Below are 16,723 nucleotides of genomic sequence, written 5' to 3' on the forward strand. Positions count from 1 at the left end.
AATTAGTTTTTATCATTTCGAAAGGAAAGAAGTTAACGTTATTGGTGCCTTTCAGTAGGTGTACTTAATTAGATTCAGATTTTTTATACTTTGAGACACTTAAATAACACAGCGGCGTACACAGTATAACACAAAAGCAATTTTTTAAAAGTTTTTCAAAGTTCCTACCTTACTGGACAATCCAGGACATTACAGTATTGCCGATCGGGTGGTGGTGGTTGTGGACAACGATTATTAGGCACTATAACGGTGTTGCTGCCGCCTTGCGTGAGCTCGTGAATGCAATTCACGTCCCTAGTTTGTATTCCAATTCCACAACTTTGTGAGCACGGCGAGAATTCGGTGTAAGACCATCGGGGTGGACAAGAGTGTTCATTACAAGCCCTAAAAATGTTTATTTAAACCGGAAAATAAGTAATGATAACATTAGGACAGTTTGATAAATAAAACTTTAGTTGCACGTCATCAAGGTGAAAATGGGCTGCATGGTCAATGTTATAAATAACGAGCCTACGGTGGTTTAGGTAATTCAATTGACTGTGATATTGTTCCGTTTAAATTGTTTAAAAACCTTTTTGGCTCAGCAAGTTAAACGAGACGTGCGTTTATTACTTTAATAAACGTTTTTATCGAGATGTTGTTTCAGAAGTAGAATCAAAGCACTTGATAGAAAAATATAATTTAATAACTAAATAGCAGTTAAAACTAAATGACTAAATGGTCAGTTTATCAGTTCAGTAAATCAGAATAAATCGTTTAAAAATAATCTCCAAAAGTAACACTTTACACAATACCTTTTACATGCACAAAATATTACAATTATTAATTAGATTGTACTTACATTTATTAGAGGATGAGGGCAGCTTTCTGGAAGGTTTAACACTCGCGATTTTTATAATTGAGAAATGGTTTATTTTGTTTCATTAACTTACAAACCCGGTGCGGGTTGCAGAATTCGGGACGACTACATAGTGTGGCAAGAGACGGAGTATTCTGACTGTCTCCCACCGTCTCCCCTACCTACGGATGTCGAGCCTTATTTGTTCAACTTCGACAGGCCACAATCCTGAAATTACTCAGACAAAAGGTATTGCTGGATCGTTTCCTTCGATCATAACACGGCTGGTTAACTTCGAGGGCCACAATTCCGTTATCCGCAAAACCTCCATCGGTATTTTCAAGTCGGTTTTCTTTGAACTGCCAGTACTGGATGTGATAACACGACTGGTCAACTTCAAAGGAATACAATCTTGTCAATACCCAGGTTGTAAGTTTTCCGAACTGTTAACTTTGGTCTGCCAGAGCACGCTGTCATAACACGGCCGGTCAACTCCGAAGGATGCCGTTCCGAAAACTTAAACCGTCTTCCTCATTTACTTGAACCGTATACCAAGAGCACAATGTTACCATTTTAACCGTACTGTTTGTACGGTGTTTATAAACCCTGGGTTAGGGTTGCCATTCCGAAAATATACCAAACCCTTCCCTACTGTTCTCATTTCTGAACACAAGGCTGTGTTGTCCGTTTTGATTTTTGATTTTTTGAACGTTTTGAAGTTGTTTTTACTGTAATTTTTGCTGGTTGACACTATTTGTTTTAGTTTTTCTGAAATCTCTGTATTTCCTTTTCTGTTCCACCCGTTCGACTCCCATTTTACCTTTTCAGATAAACGTGAACTCTGTCTCTAAACATGTATACTAGTTTTTTCCTATCTAACCGCGAAATGGGGTTTTTCTGTCAAAACACAATAAATCCGGACACCCTGTACTGTTGTGAACATTGGACTCTTAACCCTGGTCTAGAGAGGAACCTGCAGGTCTTTGAGATGTACTTGTACAGAAGAATACTCTGCATACCATTCAGGGTTAAAAGATCTCAGAAGATGGTTTGGATATGCTCACCAATAGACATCTTCAGAGCTGCGTGAGGCGTCGGCGACTTAAGAAGAAGAAGATTAGAGAAGACGCTAAAATTCATCTCCTAATCTGACATGTTTGAACTCAAAATCATACTTGGGCAAGAAAAACAGAAAATAGATGTCAACCAATGTCTGCCTTATGGCCAACATATTTTAAAGCGCGTAATTCAAACTCCTGTCTATGCTATGCTACTGTATTGTAAGTTTGATTGGCAATAGAATCACCTGAGTTATGACGTGCAACTAAAGTTACAATAATCGGACTATACCTAATAATAATTTCCGGCTTCAGTTCTATAGGGCACATAAAAGGTGAGGTAACTTTTTGTGTGTCGTCCCTTACACAGTTGACGATTAACTCTTGAACTCCGCCCAAACAGGATGCACTGCAATGGGTAAAACCCTGTTCTTTCCAAGAGTAAGATTTAGCCGGGCTTCCAGAACCAACCTGCAAAAGAAAAATGTAGTTTAAGCTAAAACAAAAACGTAGTCATTTGTTTATAATTAGGTTCGGACATGCATTTTTTTATTCGATTTTAGCGATACAACTTTGTAAACAACATTTTTTTCCTATGATCTTCGTACAGAGTGTTCCGAAACTATTGTGCCAAAATTTGAGGGTTAGTAGATCTCGCCAAAACTAACGACTTTTGCTTATCAACCTATAGGAGTTCACTCCACACACTGGAGTAAACCAATCGTCTTGTTTCCATACTACGAGGGACATCTTAACAAAACCTATGAGGAAAGAGTGCTGCCAATCACACGCATCAAATGCATGGCCTCCACGTTTACCATACCTGACCGAATGTGACTTTTTTGTGAGGTCACATGAAAAGTCTTGTGTACGACACTCCTGTTGAAATCGAAGAAGAGAGTTAGTAGAAAGGATTATTGCGGCTGCTGGTCAAATTGAAGAAATGCCAGGAATATTTCCGTATGCTATCAAGCGGATTGGTCGCGGTTTTGAGCACTTTTTAAAGTTATTAAGTTTTTTAATTCAATCATTGAAATAATGCGAGAAAAGGAAGTGAACCAGATATTCATAAAACTAATATATGAGATCAATAACCACTGTCGGAATAAGACAAGGTGATCCACTTAGTCCAATTATATTCCACATGATTATGTAGAAAATTGTCGGAGAAGTACCTAAAAGAGCAGGATACGAAATGAGGAACACTTATTTCAATGTAGTCTGCTACGCAAATAGGACAGTAAGTATTCTGAGGACGACCTGAGGAAGACAGAGAAGAAAATACTGGAATAAACATGTAAACAGAATGGAAGACAACAGACTTGTAAAAATCGCAAAAACCCAAGGCAGTCCTCCTAAACGCTGGAAAGAGTGCTGGACATCAACGTCCGAAGAGGCATATTGTGGCATATTGGTGGTCTATTGTGTCAAAAGCATTTTCATAGTCTACAAAAATAAGAACGGTTTATTATACTCTTTGCATTTGTCATTGAGGATTTTAATTGAATGAAGATGATCATTTGTGCCATAGCCCTTACGAAATCCTGCCTGCTCAATAGGTTGGTAAAGATCGAGTTTAGCTGTCAGCCTGTTGCTGATTATTCTCATAAATAGCTTATATATCTGCGATAGCAGGCTAATTGGTCTGTAGTTTTCTATTTCGGCTATATCTCCTTTCTTGTGTTATTAAGATGGATGATCCATTGATCAGGTGTTATGGAAAGTTTCTTAAACAAGCGTTGTATAGCTTACACAGTATTTTCAGAAAAGCTGATCCTCCTAGTTTTATATTTTCGGTGCTAATTTCGTCATCTCCTGGTGATTTATTGTTTTTCATGTCTTTTAAGCAGTTGTTTATTTCATCTTGAGTGATTTCTGATTTTGTATCACGGGAATGCCTACACCAATTTCTGTTGTAGTTTTCTTATAGAGCTCCGCATAGAAGCTTCTCACGATTAGCAGGATGTCTCGTTTATTTGTGGTGGTTTGTCCATACTTATTGTCAATTATCTTACTTAATTGTTTATTACCCTCAGACAATTTTTTCCTAAGCACTTTCATTCCCCTGTTTTCCTCACCCTAGTTATTTCCTCTGTTTTGTGTAGCCTTACATCTCTTCGGATAGCCTTTGATATTTCTTTGTTGATTTCTCTTAGCTGAGGTGGCATTGCTGTTTGTCTGTTAGATTTCTTCTTTTTTCCATTAACTTCTTAGTATTATCACTCAACTTCTCCTCCTTTCTTCACTTGTTTTCCGCTTCTTTCATTGCTGATATTATTTGTTTGTTTGTCTCCTCAATCTTTGAGTAATAATGGTTTATTTGAGTAAATTTTCAGGTAGAGGCTTAACAATCAGGTAGCCAGTATTCGACGGTTTTGGCATAACAGACAGCTACGTGGCAGATTGTTGGAATGTTTTTCTTCCACAAGTATACCGTTTAATGACCACGGGAACGTAAAATAGGATCACAAGTCACAACAAATTTCAAAAACGCTGATATTTCTGAGATCGGTGATCGGAATAGCTCGGTAGCAAGAAAATTGCGCACTATTGCCAACATATTTTAAGTTCGATTGACAATAGACTCACCTGTGTTACGACGTGCAACTAAAGTTATAATAATCAGGATTTGTTTCCAAAGTTGTGACGTAGATTAATTGTTGAAACGCGGATCCAAATTTATCGAGAGTACATTTAGCTTAGTTTGTACAGGAAGGGCAATTTTCGATGTTTCTATAGGATTTTTCTATCTCTTATAGTCTTCCGAAAATTATAAGAGATAGAAAAAAATTGATATCCTCTTTTTTGAGATTTAAAAAAATTGTTTTTGAGATAAGCGTAAAAACCGATTTTTTCACATTTAAATAAAAATCTTTTTAATTTAGTTATTTCTAAATATAAGTTTTACATTGTTAAGACACTTTTTTTTAGGAGATTCCAGTGGCGTAGGTAATTTTCTATAAAGTTATTGTTTCACATCACATAAAGTTTTATACGAAGGCGTAGAAGGGCCACAAACATTTTTTTTCTTAAATTCCGACTTCGAACTCTGAATTTAGTTAAATTCTGACATTGAACTCGGAATTTAGTTAAATTCCGACTTTTAACTCGGAATTTAGTTAAATTTCGACTTTGTACTCGGAATTTAGTTAAATTTTGATTAAATCCCAACTTTGAACTCGGAATTTAGATAAATTCCGACTTTGAACTCAGAATTTACATTGTCACATTGCCAAAGCTCTTCAAACCAAATTAGACAACATTTTTCAGTTTGGCAACATTGCAAACATTCTTCGAAGCAAATTAGTAAAATTTGTTAACTTTGGCTACATTGCAAACACACTTCAAAGAAATTAGTCGGACTTGTCAGTTCGGTTACATTACAAACACTCTTCGAACCAAAATTGTAGAATTTGTTAGTTTGATAACATTGCAAGGACACTTTTGAACCAAATTACCAAATTTTGTCAGTTAGGCAACATTGCAAAAAGTCTTCGATCTTAATTAGGAGAGTTTGTTAATTTGGCAACATTGCAAGCAAACACACTTCAAAGAAATTAGTTGAACTTGTCAGTTTGGACAGATTGGAAACACTCTTCAAATCAAAATTGTAGAATTAGTCAGTTTAATAACATTGCATATACTCTTCAAACCAAATTAGTAAAATTAGTCAGTTTGGCAACATTGCAAACACTCTTTGATCTTAATTAGTAAAATTTGTTAATTTGTCAACATTGCAAAAACACTCTTCGAACCAAAATAGTAGAATTTGTGAGTTTGGCAACATTGCAACTAAATTCCGAGTTCGAAGTCGGAATTTAACTAATTTCCGAGATTTAAGTCGGGATTTAACTAAATTCCGAGTTTGAAGTCGGAATTTAAGTAAATTCCGAGTTTGAAGTCGGATTTTAAAAGTTCGTAGTTTTACTATTTAAATGAAAAGTATAATCTTTTCTTACGCTTTAAAAAGTTTTTTTTTTTTAAATGAGCTATTATAAGTTGCCTTTTGTTTTTGAGAAAATTCTCTATTTTTACTTAAACAGCTTTGTGGTCAAGGTGGCTTGAAAAATAATCAAAAAGCTGCATGCGGGGCTGTATTAGTGATGTTATTGAATTGTTTTGTTGCATATCACGTCAAATACTCACATATTATATTTTGTAATTTAGTATGTTAAACCAAAGATTTAGGTATTTGAAATAGCATTTTAAAATTCGACTTAATTATGTCGTCTCTGGCTCGTTTTAAAGAAATGTTTTATTTAATAAATCATAACCACAAGTCTGTAAAAAAATGCTACGCCACTGGAGTATATTGAAAAATGTGTCAGAATAAGGTGAAATTTATATGTTTTGAGTTTAGTAACAAAATTAAATAGAAAAAAAAAGTTAACTTAGAAAAAAAAGAAGAAGTTTCAACATCATGTCCCAACTCAATTAGTGTGGTAATTAAAACTACATTTTTTAAAAGAAATACCTTTATATTAGCTGGATCATCTTTAACATCGGTCTCGATCCTCTCGTATGGACAAGGATCCCTAAAGCAATTTTCAATTTCGATAGGTTTGTCCCCTGTACATTGTTTGTCGGGCAACTTGGCAATGGTTCTGGAAAATTCCAGAAATATCTTGCAGTGCACTTCCCTTTTGCGGATGCCTTCGCCGCAGGTCACGCTGCACGGGCCCCATTCGTCCGGTATAAATCTGGAAGCATTAAATAAAATTAACGTTGCACACAAAACTGAAAATTGCTTTAGAAGACAGAAAAGCAGCGTTTGTACCGCTTTTGTTAATTGAAACAAACCGGGCCTTTTGATACTAACGTGCTCTCGGATGGGACAACTTGATCTCCAATTAGTTTTTCTGGATCTGGTAGAGGGTAGATTTGTTCTTCGTCTTCACTTTCAATTAGCTCTGGAAAATTGCATAAAAGCAATATAAAATTAGTTGTGTTCGGTAGGAAAAGTTTTTTACCAGAAAAATCTGAATCGCTACTATCCAAGCCATATAAACAGGGAATGCCGGTAGAGCAGGATTGGATCGTTTCTGGTTTAGTGTTTAAGTCACAAAAATCACTTGGTTGGTCTCTGTTATCGCGACATTCCACTATCCTATTCTGAATTCCTTCACCGCACGAAACCGAACACTATGAAGGAATTTGAAACATATATTATTTCTTTTTAGTGTTTTCCAAAAACTACTGTCTGATTGTAATAACTTTAGTTGCACGTCATCATGGTTGAAAATAGTATTTGCAGAGATCTGAGTGGTTTTGTCTCACTCACTGTGATCCTGGTAGGGCAGGAACAGAGCTACTTCAAGAATGCGATTCTATGCTCACGAGCTTATTATCCGGTCACTTACAATATCAGAAAAACTTTGATACCAACCACCCTATGGGAAGAGTTGGATTTTTAGCTAACAGAAGAATCAAAGATATAATGGACAAACTTCATGCCACATCCGAGATAGTCATATAGATGATAATCAAATTGAGCAAACGGTACACAATGCAAATAATAAATGTATATGCCCTGACAGAACTTCAGAAGATATAGAAGCAAAACAATTCTTTGAAGATATATTTATAGGGAAAAAGCATGGAAAAGTCACACATCATAATGATAACCAGAAACGACACGAGGTGGGTCGGAAGCTATGGACTAGGGCAGAGAAACAACAGAGGAAATATGTTTGTAGATTTCCTCAACCATGAAAACCCCTACTGCTTAAACATATTTTTCAAGAAGCCACCTCAACGCAAATGCACGTGGAGAAACACAGACAATTTACCGAAAAATGAGATTGATTATATTCTTTTAGATAATCGTAAATGCTGCAAAGACCACTCAGTTTTAAATAGAGTCGACACAGGAAACGAAAACAGAATGGTACAGGATTGTTTTAACATTGATACCTATCAACCTAGATTTCCAACAAGTGATAAACTGGAAGCAAGACAGGAGGAATTCCAAAAAGAACTAGCAAGACATTTACTATCGGATGAAGCACTCGAAATCAACTCAATGAAAAATTGTTAGCATCTATAAACACAGAAACTAAGAAGATCTGCTCAAAAACTAAAAAAACAGGAAATTCTAAACTTAGCACAACCTCCATGCAAATTATAGAACAAAGAAACGGAAGAGCAGAAATTACTTAACAAATTTGTAAAGAAAGCCATCCGTAGAAATATGAGATCACACCACCATACTGTTCAGTGAAAATGAAATAGTTACAAATATAAAAAACTAACCCTTTATAATTGTATCAGACCCTCATCAAATTCAACATGTTATTGAAGAATTCTGTCATCGGGTATGACAGTCAGCTTCCAGAAATATCCATGAAAGAAATAAGAACAGCTCTGCACATGATGAAGAACGGTAAATGCCTGGGAGAAGACAATGTTACAGTAAAAATGTTGAAATTTGGAGGACGTAAGATAGAGAAAAACCTACAGTCACTGCTCGATAAATGTCTACAGGAAGGTAGAGTATCAAATCCTTAGTATAATGCAGAAGTTATGTTTTTGTTCAAGAAGGAAGATATAAGAAATCTACAAAACTACCAACTTACTGAATTTGTTCGCTTTTTAGAAACAAGACAAATAAAATATATATTTACCCCTGACCATTTGGACGTCGTCCATGTGGGGCAATCGTTCTCATTACAAGCTTCCTGGAACCAAGGCTTATTCCCGTGGCATTTTGAATCGTCAATCTGAAATATATTATACTTAATCTCGGTTGCACCACGTATTTTTAAGAAGCCCTTAGGGATAAGTAGTAAAAATTACTCTGTAAATAGTAAAAACTATTCTGTTGCACCGCAGCGCTTGCAAGATCTTAAGTTGCCAGTGTTGTCGAGTTAACGTGTAAATATTATGGTTTCCTAACCGAACTTTTAGTTTTGCATTGGCTGCCGACTAAAATTTCCGAATTCCAAAGATTTTCATTGATATTTCACCCAGATTCCCGGTGATTTAGAAAAGCTGGTAAGAAGCAAAATATAATCAAGAGCAAAAAAATTAAATCATTGTCGATATTGTAACATTGTAACAGAAATTACGCTATGTTGTTGGTTAAAGTACCCTCACGGGATATTTTTTTTTTTTGGTACCATTTGATCTACTTACGCCATTTTGTTACTCCATAAGTTTATCCATACAAATGTAGCTCCTTTCTATTTTTTAGAACCCCTACACACACACTAAAATTCTTGGCATTTTACAGTCAGTTCATTGTAACTAATTATTGTTAGAGATCTAATAGAATCCTCATTCAGAATCTTAATTGAGGCTTTCGTCCAAATATAAAAGTATTCTCCAAGTAGGTTAAAGTGTTTGGTTCTTCAGGAGAATATTTTAAACTTTGTGCCTCGATTGTAAGGGGATGTCTCGTTTAAACTTGTCAGCAAAATATTTTAAATTCTATTTTACATGAATAATTTATCAGTGGGGGCCGTTCTATATTTTTTTCTCTTTCCTTAACTAAACTAGGTATTCGCTGCGCTTAAAATTTAAATACGACTCGTTTTTTTCTTTTAAAAGGTAATATCTTTGAACGATATTTCTGAATGGGTTTATCAGAAATATCGTTCAAAGTTCAGGGATCCATAACACTTTCGACTGCTAAACACCACCGATTCAGTTGTGAAAAATATGAAACGGAACAATTTTCACTCTGTCGATGTCGAAATAACCAACCTCAAAACAGCATTAAAAGCGAAACGAGGGTGAGCGATAACTTGTAAAACCAATATGGGATTTCTTGACGCTCTCCAGCTTGTTTATTGCACCGTAACTAAACTGAAGTATCTCTCTGTCGGTCATTCGGTCCCTGGGGTAGTTTTACACTTTATCGCATTCTTTTTTCGCTAAACGAATCAATTACCTTTTTATTGCAAATAATACTGCAAAGCCTATTATTTTTGTTGGGTTTAGGTTAAGTTTGTTTGGGAAAATAATATTTTGTACTTTCTTAATATTAATGACCTAAAACAGACAAGCAGAAGAAAGAACCAAGAAAAATGTTAGCTTTCGTAGTGGCTGGATGAAATAGAAAATGGATGTACTGAATTAACTGCAGAAAGGACGTCGAGGAATAGTGTAAGCGGTTTTACCTGTGTATCAAAGAAAGGTCCATGAACAAGATCAAAAAGAGCAATGATGCAGCGTACCTCCGGCAGTCCATGGGAGAAAGTAGCAGTGGACATAGCAGGTTCATTTTCCCGAACTGAATCCGGCAACAAATAACTGATGGTAGCCACAGACTACTTTTCGAAATGTCCAGAAAGAGTACTTTTGCCAAATCAGAAAGCCATCACCGTAGCAGAAGCGTTAATAACCAACGAAATTGCAAGACATGGGGTACCTTTGGAGATTCACACAGACCAAGGCAGAAACTTCGAATCAGATATTTGGAAGCAATTAATGACTTCTAGGATAAAGAAAAACTCCTTGTATTTTCTTCTTCCAATGCGTATCCACTAATGGATGTTTGCAATAACATTTTCCATTTCTTCCTTATTTCTTGCGGTGTGTATCAGCGACTGTACATCGTTCAGCCCTGTCCACTGTCTGATATTTCGCAGCCAGGACATTTTTTTCCTTCCGATCCCTCTCCGGCCTTCTATCTTGCCTTCAATCAATAGATGTAAGAATTGATATTTCGTGTTTCGCATTATATGCCCCAGGTATGCCGTTTTTCTTTTCTTAATCGATTCAAACAATGCACGTTGTCTGTTGACTCGTCTTAGAACTTCTTCGTTGGTTAGTCTAGCCGTCCAGGATACCTTCAGGATTCTGCGATACAGCCACATCTCGAAAGCCTCCAATTTGTTGATTGCAGCCGCCTTCAATGTCCAACCTTCCATACCGTAGAGAAGCACCGACCAAACGTAGCATTTAGTGAATCTGAGCCTTGGGTTAAGGTCAAAATCGGAACAGGTAAGCACTCTTCGAAGACTTAGGAATGCCTGTCGAGCTTGTTCAATGCGACATTTTATTTCCTTGTCTGATGCCCAGTCTTCGAAAAGCCAGATGCCCAAGTATTTAAATTTATCTACTCTTTCTATGGGCCTTGCGTTAAATGTTATGGTGGAGTTTCCAAACATATTTAGGTTTCTAGAGATAATCATTAACTTTGTTTTTTGGTGTTGATATTTAAGCCCATTGATTTGCTCTGTTCTCCTACCTTGTTGACCAGTTGTTGTAGGTCGTGTATGTTATCAGCAATTAAGGCCGTGTCGTCAGCATAGCGGATGTTGTTGATCCACACTCCATTGACTTTGATTCCCATATCCACGTCTTCCAGGGCCTCTTGGAATATTGCTTCCGAATATAAGTTGAATAGGAGTGGAGACAGCACACATCCCTGTCGTACCCCCCTTCTAATCTGTATGGCGTTGGACATATTATTGCCTAGTTTGATTTGCGCTGTTTGGTTCCAATATAAGTTTTCACTGCATCTAATGTCCTTTTGGTCTATATCAAGCCTATTGAGGAGCTGCATCAGTTTGTGGTGTTGTACGCGGTCAAATGCCTTTTCATAGTCTATGAAACATGAAACATCCTTGTATAGGGTAGACATTTTAGCACTACTGAAGATGAACAGCAACAAGTAAACACACTGAGGAAGAAACTGAGAGAAAACAGTAAAAGCAGAACAGATGAAATAGTGGGGACAGATAGCGCAAGGTCAAGAAGACTGTGGTTTTATGAAAAAATAAACGTAAAGCAGGAAAACGGATGCCTAGACAGATAAGAAAATAGATGAGCGACGAACTGCGAGAAATATAACAACTGAACAAAGAACAGGAATATAGAAGAATTTAGAGAAAAGTCAATGTCAATAGAACCTGATATGCACAAAGAGTGATGTATTAGAAAAATGGGTAGAGTTCTTTAGTAAACAAAAAAATCAGAAAACGGTAGACTGAGAAAACACAAGTAAAGAGTACGTAATGAAAAATAATGAAGAACAGGAGCCTCCGACCAGAACAGAGAAGGAACAAGCTATACAAAGCTTGCCAAACAACAGGTCACCAGGGAGTGACAATATACCAGCAGAATTAATAAAAAATGGGAAAAACACACACACATAAATCGGCTTATTTTGATGTCAGGAACATGTCATATGATTTTGTACAGACCTTTTAGAAAATAAATACTGCATATAAGGTTTTCTCCAGAATATTCTGTGTACGTGTCTGCCCTTATGTGGATAAGCTGGTAGGACAGAACCAAGCGGGAATCATGGTAGGAAAATTAACAATCAACCATATCTATATCATGTATTCTGCTGGAAAAAGTTGTGAGACTTTCGAATATAATTAGAAATAGTACATTTTTAATAAGTCGTGGCAAAACTGTTGTTTATGCTGACGATATTGACATAATAAGTAGCATGCAGAAAGGAATGGAACTGTTGCTCAACATGGAGAAGGCAATACATGCTAGCAACAACAGAGCAAGACCGACATGAACATACCCCCCCTAGACGATTTAGTAGAATCCGTCGACCAATTTGTATATCTTAGATACCTGGTAACCAGAGACAATAATCTTCTTAGTCGTGTTCTGTCTGAATCAAGTACAACTATTAACTTTAGTATTCCATGTTTGCCGGTTCATTGTTTTAGTTAGCAGGGTTTGTAGTGGTGTATTTGTGAACTTCTTAACTTGGTCTATCCATCTAACAAGAGATCTGCCTCACAATCGTTTACCTTCCACCTTCCCCTGAACTACCAATTACTCTAGGTTGTCTCCCTCTTGTCTTGTAGTGTATCCAAAGTACCAATTGAGACGCCCCCCTCAAAGTTGTCTGGTTCATCTCGTAAAATAAGTCGTGACGACAATATTTATCCTTGTCGCCCCCCCTTACGTATATTGAATGTTCGTGAAGTATGCCCATCTATCCTCACCATGGACCTCACTTAGGGACAATAATACCTCTGAAGAAATATGTAGGAGAATTATTAAAAACCCCACAATATATCGATAACTAAGTATAAGCTTTATAAGACGCTAATCAATTAAATCTCCTAAACCTGGATCTTTACTAAAAGGTCCTGCGAAGGATCTTTCGAGGCGTCAAAGAAAATGGAGTGTGGAGATCTAGGTATAACTTCGAACTGTACAGGATTTACCAAAGGCTAGATATCGTAAGGTCAATAAAAATAGGGAGATTTAGATGGCTGGGACATGTGTTCAAGAAAGAGCGTTCTCGACAAACCAATAGGAAAATGTAAACGAGGGCGACCAAAAACTATCGATACATGGAGAATATTGCGGATGACATGAGAGTGATTGGAGTTGGCGGAGGAACGCATCTGACAGCAAGAATGGTTACAAATTCTACAGCAGTCTAAGGCCCACCCAGGGCTGTGCCATAATGATAATGACGATCAATGAGGGAATGAGGAAATAGAGTATTTAAGGATTGCTCAAAGAAAAATGAAGAGGAACATGTTAGGAATACGTCTGCAAGACCAAAAGAGAAACGAATGGATCAGACAAAAGACTATGTGATGGACTGACCATTTGATGAGGACATACGATGGACCAAGAAGACAACTGAGTGGAGATCCAGAACAGCCGAGAACAAGGAAGAAAGATGACATCCAGAAACTGGTGGGTACCCGATGGATGAATCAGACCACCTCAGGTCCACTCAGGTCTGTAACGCCACAATAATGATGACGATGATAAGCCGTTCGAGCGGCTGCACCTCTGTTTATACAAAAAGAAGCCACCAGGGCAGCCCACAGACTGGTAGGTCTCAATATGCTGATTACAGACTTAGCTGAATAGTGGGATCATCTCGGGGGCTAGGGGGAGACGTTGAGGGAGTGTCCGGAACTGTTGATGAAGCAGGATCGGGTGTCTCCGACGCTTCTAAAGTTTGTAGTACCCGAGAGGGAGGACTGGGAATTCTCTCGAAGCAATGGCTGCCTTAAAAGCTGATTCAACAACGTCTGCGCTGGTGCTGGAGTGTAAGAAGACACTCCTGTCGATCAGGCGGATGGCCAAGGTACTTCTAACTTGGGTTCCAGTGCTCTCCGGTGTTAGGGGAAATGAGGAGGCGGACAGGTTGGCCATTCGTGGCTCCAAAGAGAGACTCGTAGGACCCAAACTTATTGTAAGACTAGCCGGCGCCGTTGGATCCGCCATTGTGGACCGTATCTTCTGGCAAAGATTCGATATTGTTTGGGAGGAGGCCAGAGGCATGCGGCAGTCGCGATGTCTCATGGGCTTCTTTCCAAGAAACAAGTCAAAGCTCCTGATGGAATTATCCAGAAAGGACCTCAGATGTGTGACAGGACGTCTCACGGGTCACTGTCAGATGAGAAGACACATGCATTATCTGGGTCTGTCACAGGATCCGGAATGCTGCTTGTGTCTGGAAGACGAGGAAACTCGGATACACGTTCACACACAGTGTCCGGTACTTGCGACGATCAGAAAAGAGCTTTGGGGTAAGAGTGTAATCAACCCCTAAGATATTCAAAATACCCGGCCAAGGAGGCTTTGCGGCTTTGTCAGGGCCTCCGTGGTGAAAACTGGCGATCACAGCGATGCATTTTAAATGAATGAGTTGACCCACCAGTCGCAGTTTAACTAAGCCGTCCCTTAAACTGCTATTGTACAACCGAAAATTAGTTTAGTAAAATGAATTATAGTAATAATTAACATAATTCGTAATTTAATTAAAAATTAGTAAAACATTCAGTGAAAACGAGTCTATTCAGCAATTTGTAAAGAATTATTCTGAATTAATCGCTAATTGATTAAGTACAGACTCAAAAAGTTTCAGTCAATTTACGGTTCGGGATCTTACGAGAGTTTCGTTCGAGAGGAGTTACACAAGTTCGGTGAAAATTAGATAATTCCGGGAAAACTACCTGGTTGTAATAGTTCAGCCCGGGGCCCATTCCCGGGAAAATAAAAAGGATGTGGCTTTTATTGCAGCTGCAATCAAATAAAATAGTTTGCCAAGTGATATAGTTCTTGTTAGGGGTTTTGTTTGGCAGCGTAATAAAGTGCACGTTAAAACAAACCTGAATTTTTGTGTTATTCGTCGCTTCTTCAATGCAGAAAACTTGCCGATACTTGACTCCGTCCCCACAATTTGTGCTGCATTTACCCCAATCGGAAACGTGCCACCTGGAAATGAATTATTTCCGATTAAAACTGGACAAAGCAAAACTACATTAAGCAGATTGATAATGATAACCTGGCAAATATGTTGTATCGTGAACCAAATCATCGTTATTGCTGCAGTAATAATGGCGGTCATTAGGTTTATTATTATGTTGGATGGTGCCTATTTCTCTTACAGCAGAATTCTATAAGAGGCAATGCAATTAGATATATACGAGTACTGTACAGGGTGCTGCATTTTCGATGGTTTTACGGGGTACAGAGAAAACGGTAATAGATAGAAAAAAAGTAGCATACTTGTTCTGTTGGCGAACTCCGTAACGATGTAGGAAATAGAAAACACATAGAAATAGACAAGAAAGATAATTTCTTTCTATTAACTGTTGGTACTCTCTAAGCTATTTTCTATCACATTCGGCTGACACCGTCAACAGAAAACGGGAACTTATCGGTCCTAAAAACATTGACTAATTTCTAGTAATAAATCTAGGGATTTTACTTGTTTCGTCATATTCGGGGTTAATGACAAGTATCAATGACAATAATTTGAATAATTCTACGTTTTTTACTTTCTTTTTCAGTAATTAATCATATATTTCAAAGTTTACATTCTAAAATAATCCGTTTTGTTGCCATTTTTGTTGTTGGTTTTATTTATTGTAGTTCTGCCTCTTCAGTTTCTTATTTTCTTGTTAGACCATTAATATTTTTCAGTTGCTTGTAAACATGCTACCAATTTTTATGCAATTTGTGAAGAAAGTAGGATGGGACTTTAAGATGTGTTGATGGAACCTATATAGCCATAACACAACCATTCCATCATGAACAGTTTACACTTCAAAAACAATAACTAATAGATGCATTAACACTTTAACTAAAAACTCAAAAACAAAGAAAGGGGGGTGCAAATTCAATCAATTGGTCCCCAACACAACCTTATTGACACAATGTTGACACTGATGGGCATAAAGGTTAAAAAACAAAACGTTTGAATTTTAGAAGACGACAGAAAAGAAAGATTGGCAAATACAAAATTTCATAGCCGCAAGAGAGATAAAATCATAGCAAGACCTCATTTGGTTTTTCTATTTTACACAACCCGAATAGCTACGTTGAGTGCCGATCTTCGCCAATTGAAACGTAAAGAGTACCACCATATATTAGGATAGAGAAGGGTTTTCTATGATAGCAAAGAAATTTCCCTGCTATTCCTTAGAGAGTTCGCCTTCAGATCTCTTTTTATGAGCTGAGATGACTGGCGAAAAGTGGGCGGCGCAAACTTCTTTTGTTTCAAAGATACGGGGGGTTTTTGAAAATTGGTCATTTTGGAACCTCCTCTGTATTTCATTTGCTATTAAAGTTATCAAAAAAGGAAAAACGGTTTCCGGTAGAAGTTTTGACGTAGAATTCAATGGCGTCATCAGTTTTTTTCTATTACGTTTAGTTTCTGACATATGACAGTAAGTTATATTTTTTTAAATGGAACACCCTATATATTTTTAGGTCATTTAATTCTGTTGATTTTTACTTTTTCAACGGTGTATTAAAACATATAAGTTTGTAAACGTTAATCTTGGTAATTAGAAAAAAAGCGTTTCCTTAACAAAAAGTATTAAATAATATGTATAAAAATGCCCACAGTCGAAGCAAAATTTGGCTATGTTCA

At 37.2% G+C, this 16,723-nt stretch overlaps 1 protein-coding gene across 5 annotated transcripts in view; it reads right to left on the reverse strand.

Annotated features, from left to right (window-relative positions):
- Positions 1–16,723, reverse strand: part of nolo (ADAMTS-like no long nerve cord) — a 219,832-nt gene that overhangs the window by 22,073 nt on the left and 181,036 nt on the right. For 4 of the 5 annotated variants that reach the window (XR_014177111.1, XR_014177110.1, XM_081973357.1 and 1 more), the window contains exons 9-15: positions 14,955–15,060; positions 8,520–8,615; positions 6,867–7,038; positions 6,716–6,806; positions 6,371–6,596; positions 2,189–2,367; positions 169–384 (exon numbers count right to left, since the gene is read on the reverse strand). Coding sequence is in view for 3 of the 5 variants with exons in the window: in XM_081973357.1 (XP_081829483.1) it covers positions 169–384; positions 2,189–2,367; positions 6,371–6,596; positions 6,716–6,806; positions 6,867–7,038; positions 8,520–8,615; positions 14,955–15,060 (1,086 nt within the window). In the remaining 2 variants the exon portion in view is untranslated. The remainder of the gene's footprint in view (positions 1–168; positions 385–2,188; positions 2,368–6,370; positions 6,597–6,715; positions 6,807–6,866; positions 7,039–8,519; positions 8,616–14,954; positions 15,061–16,723) is intronic. The other variant, XM_081973358.1, reaches the window with a different exon arrangement.

This window comes from Ips typographus, linkage group LG2 (genome assembly GCF_016097725.1).
Source record: "Ips typographus isolate SLU linkage group LG2, UJ_Ityp_2.0, whole genome shotgun sequence".
In the NCBI taxonomy this organism is placed as follows: domain Eukaryota; kingdom Metazoa; phylum Arthropoda; class Insecta; order Coleoptera; family Curculionidae; genus Ips; species Ips typographus.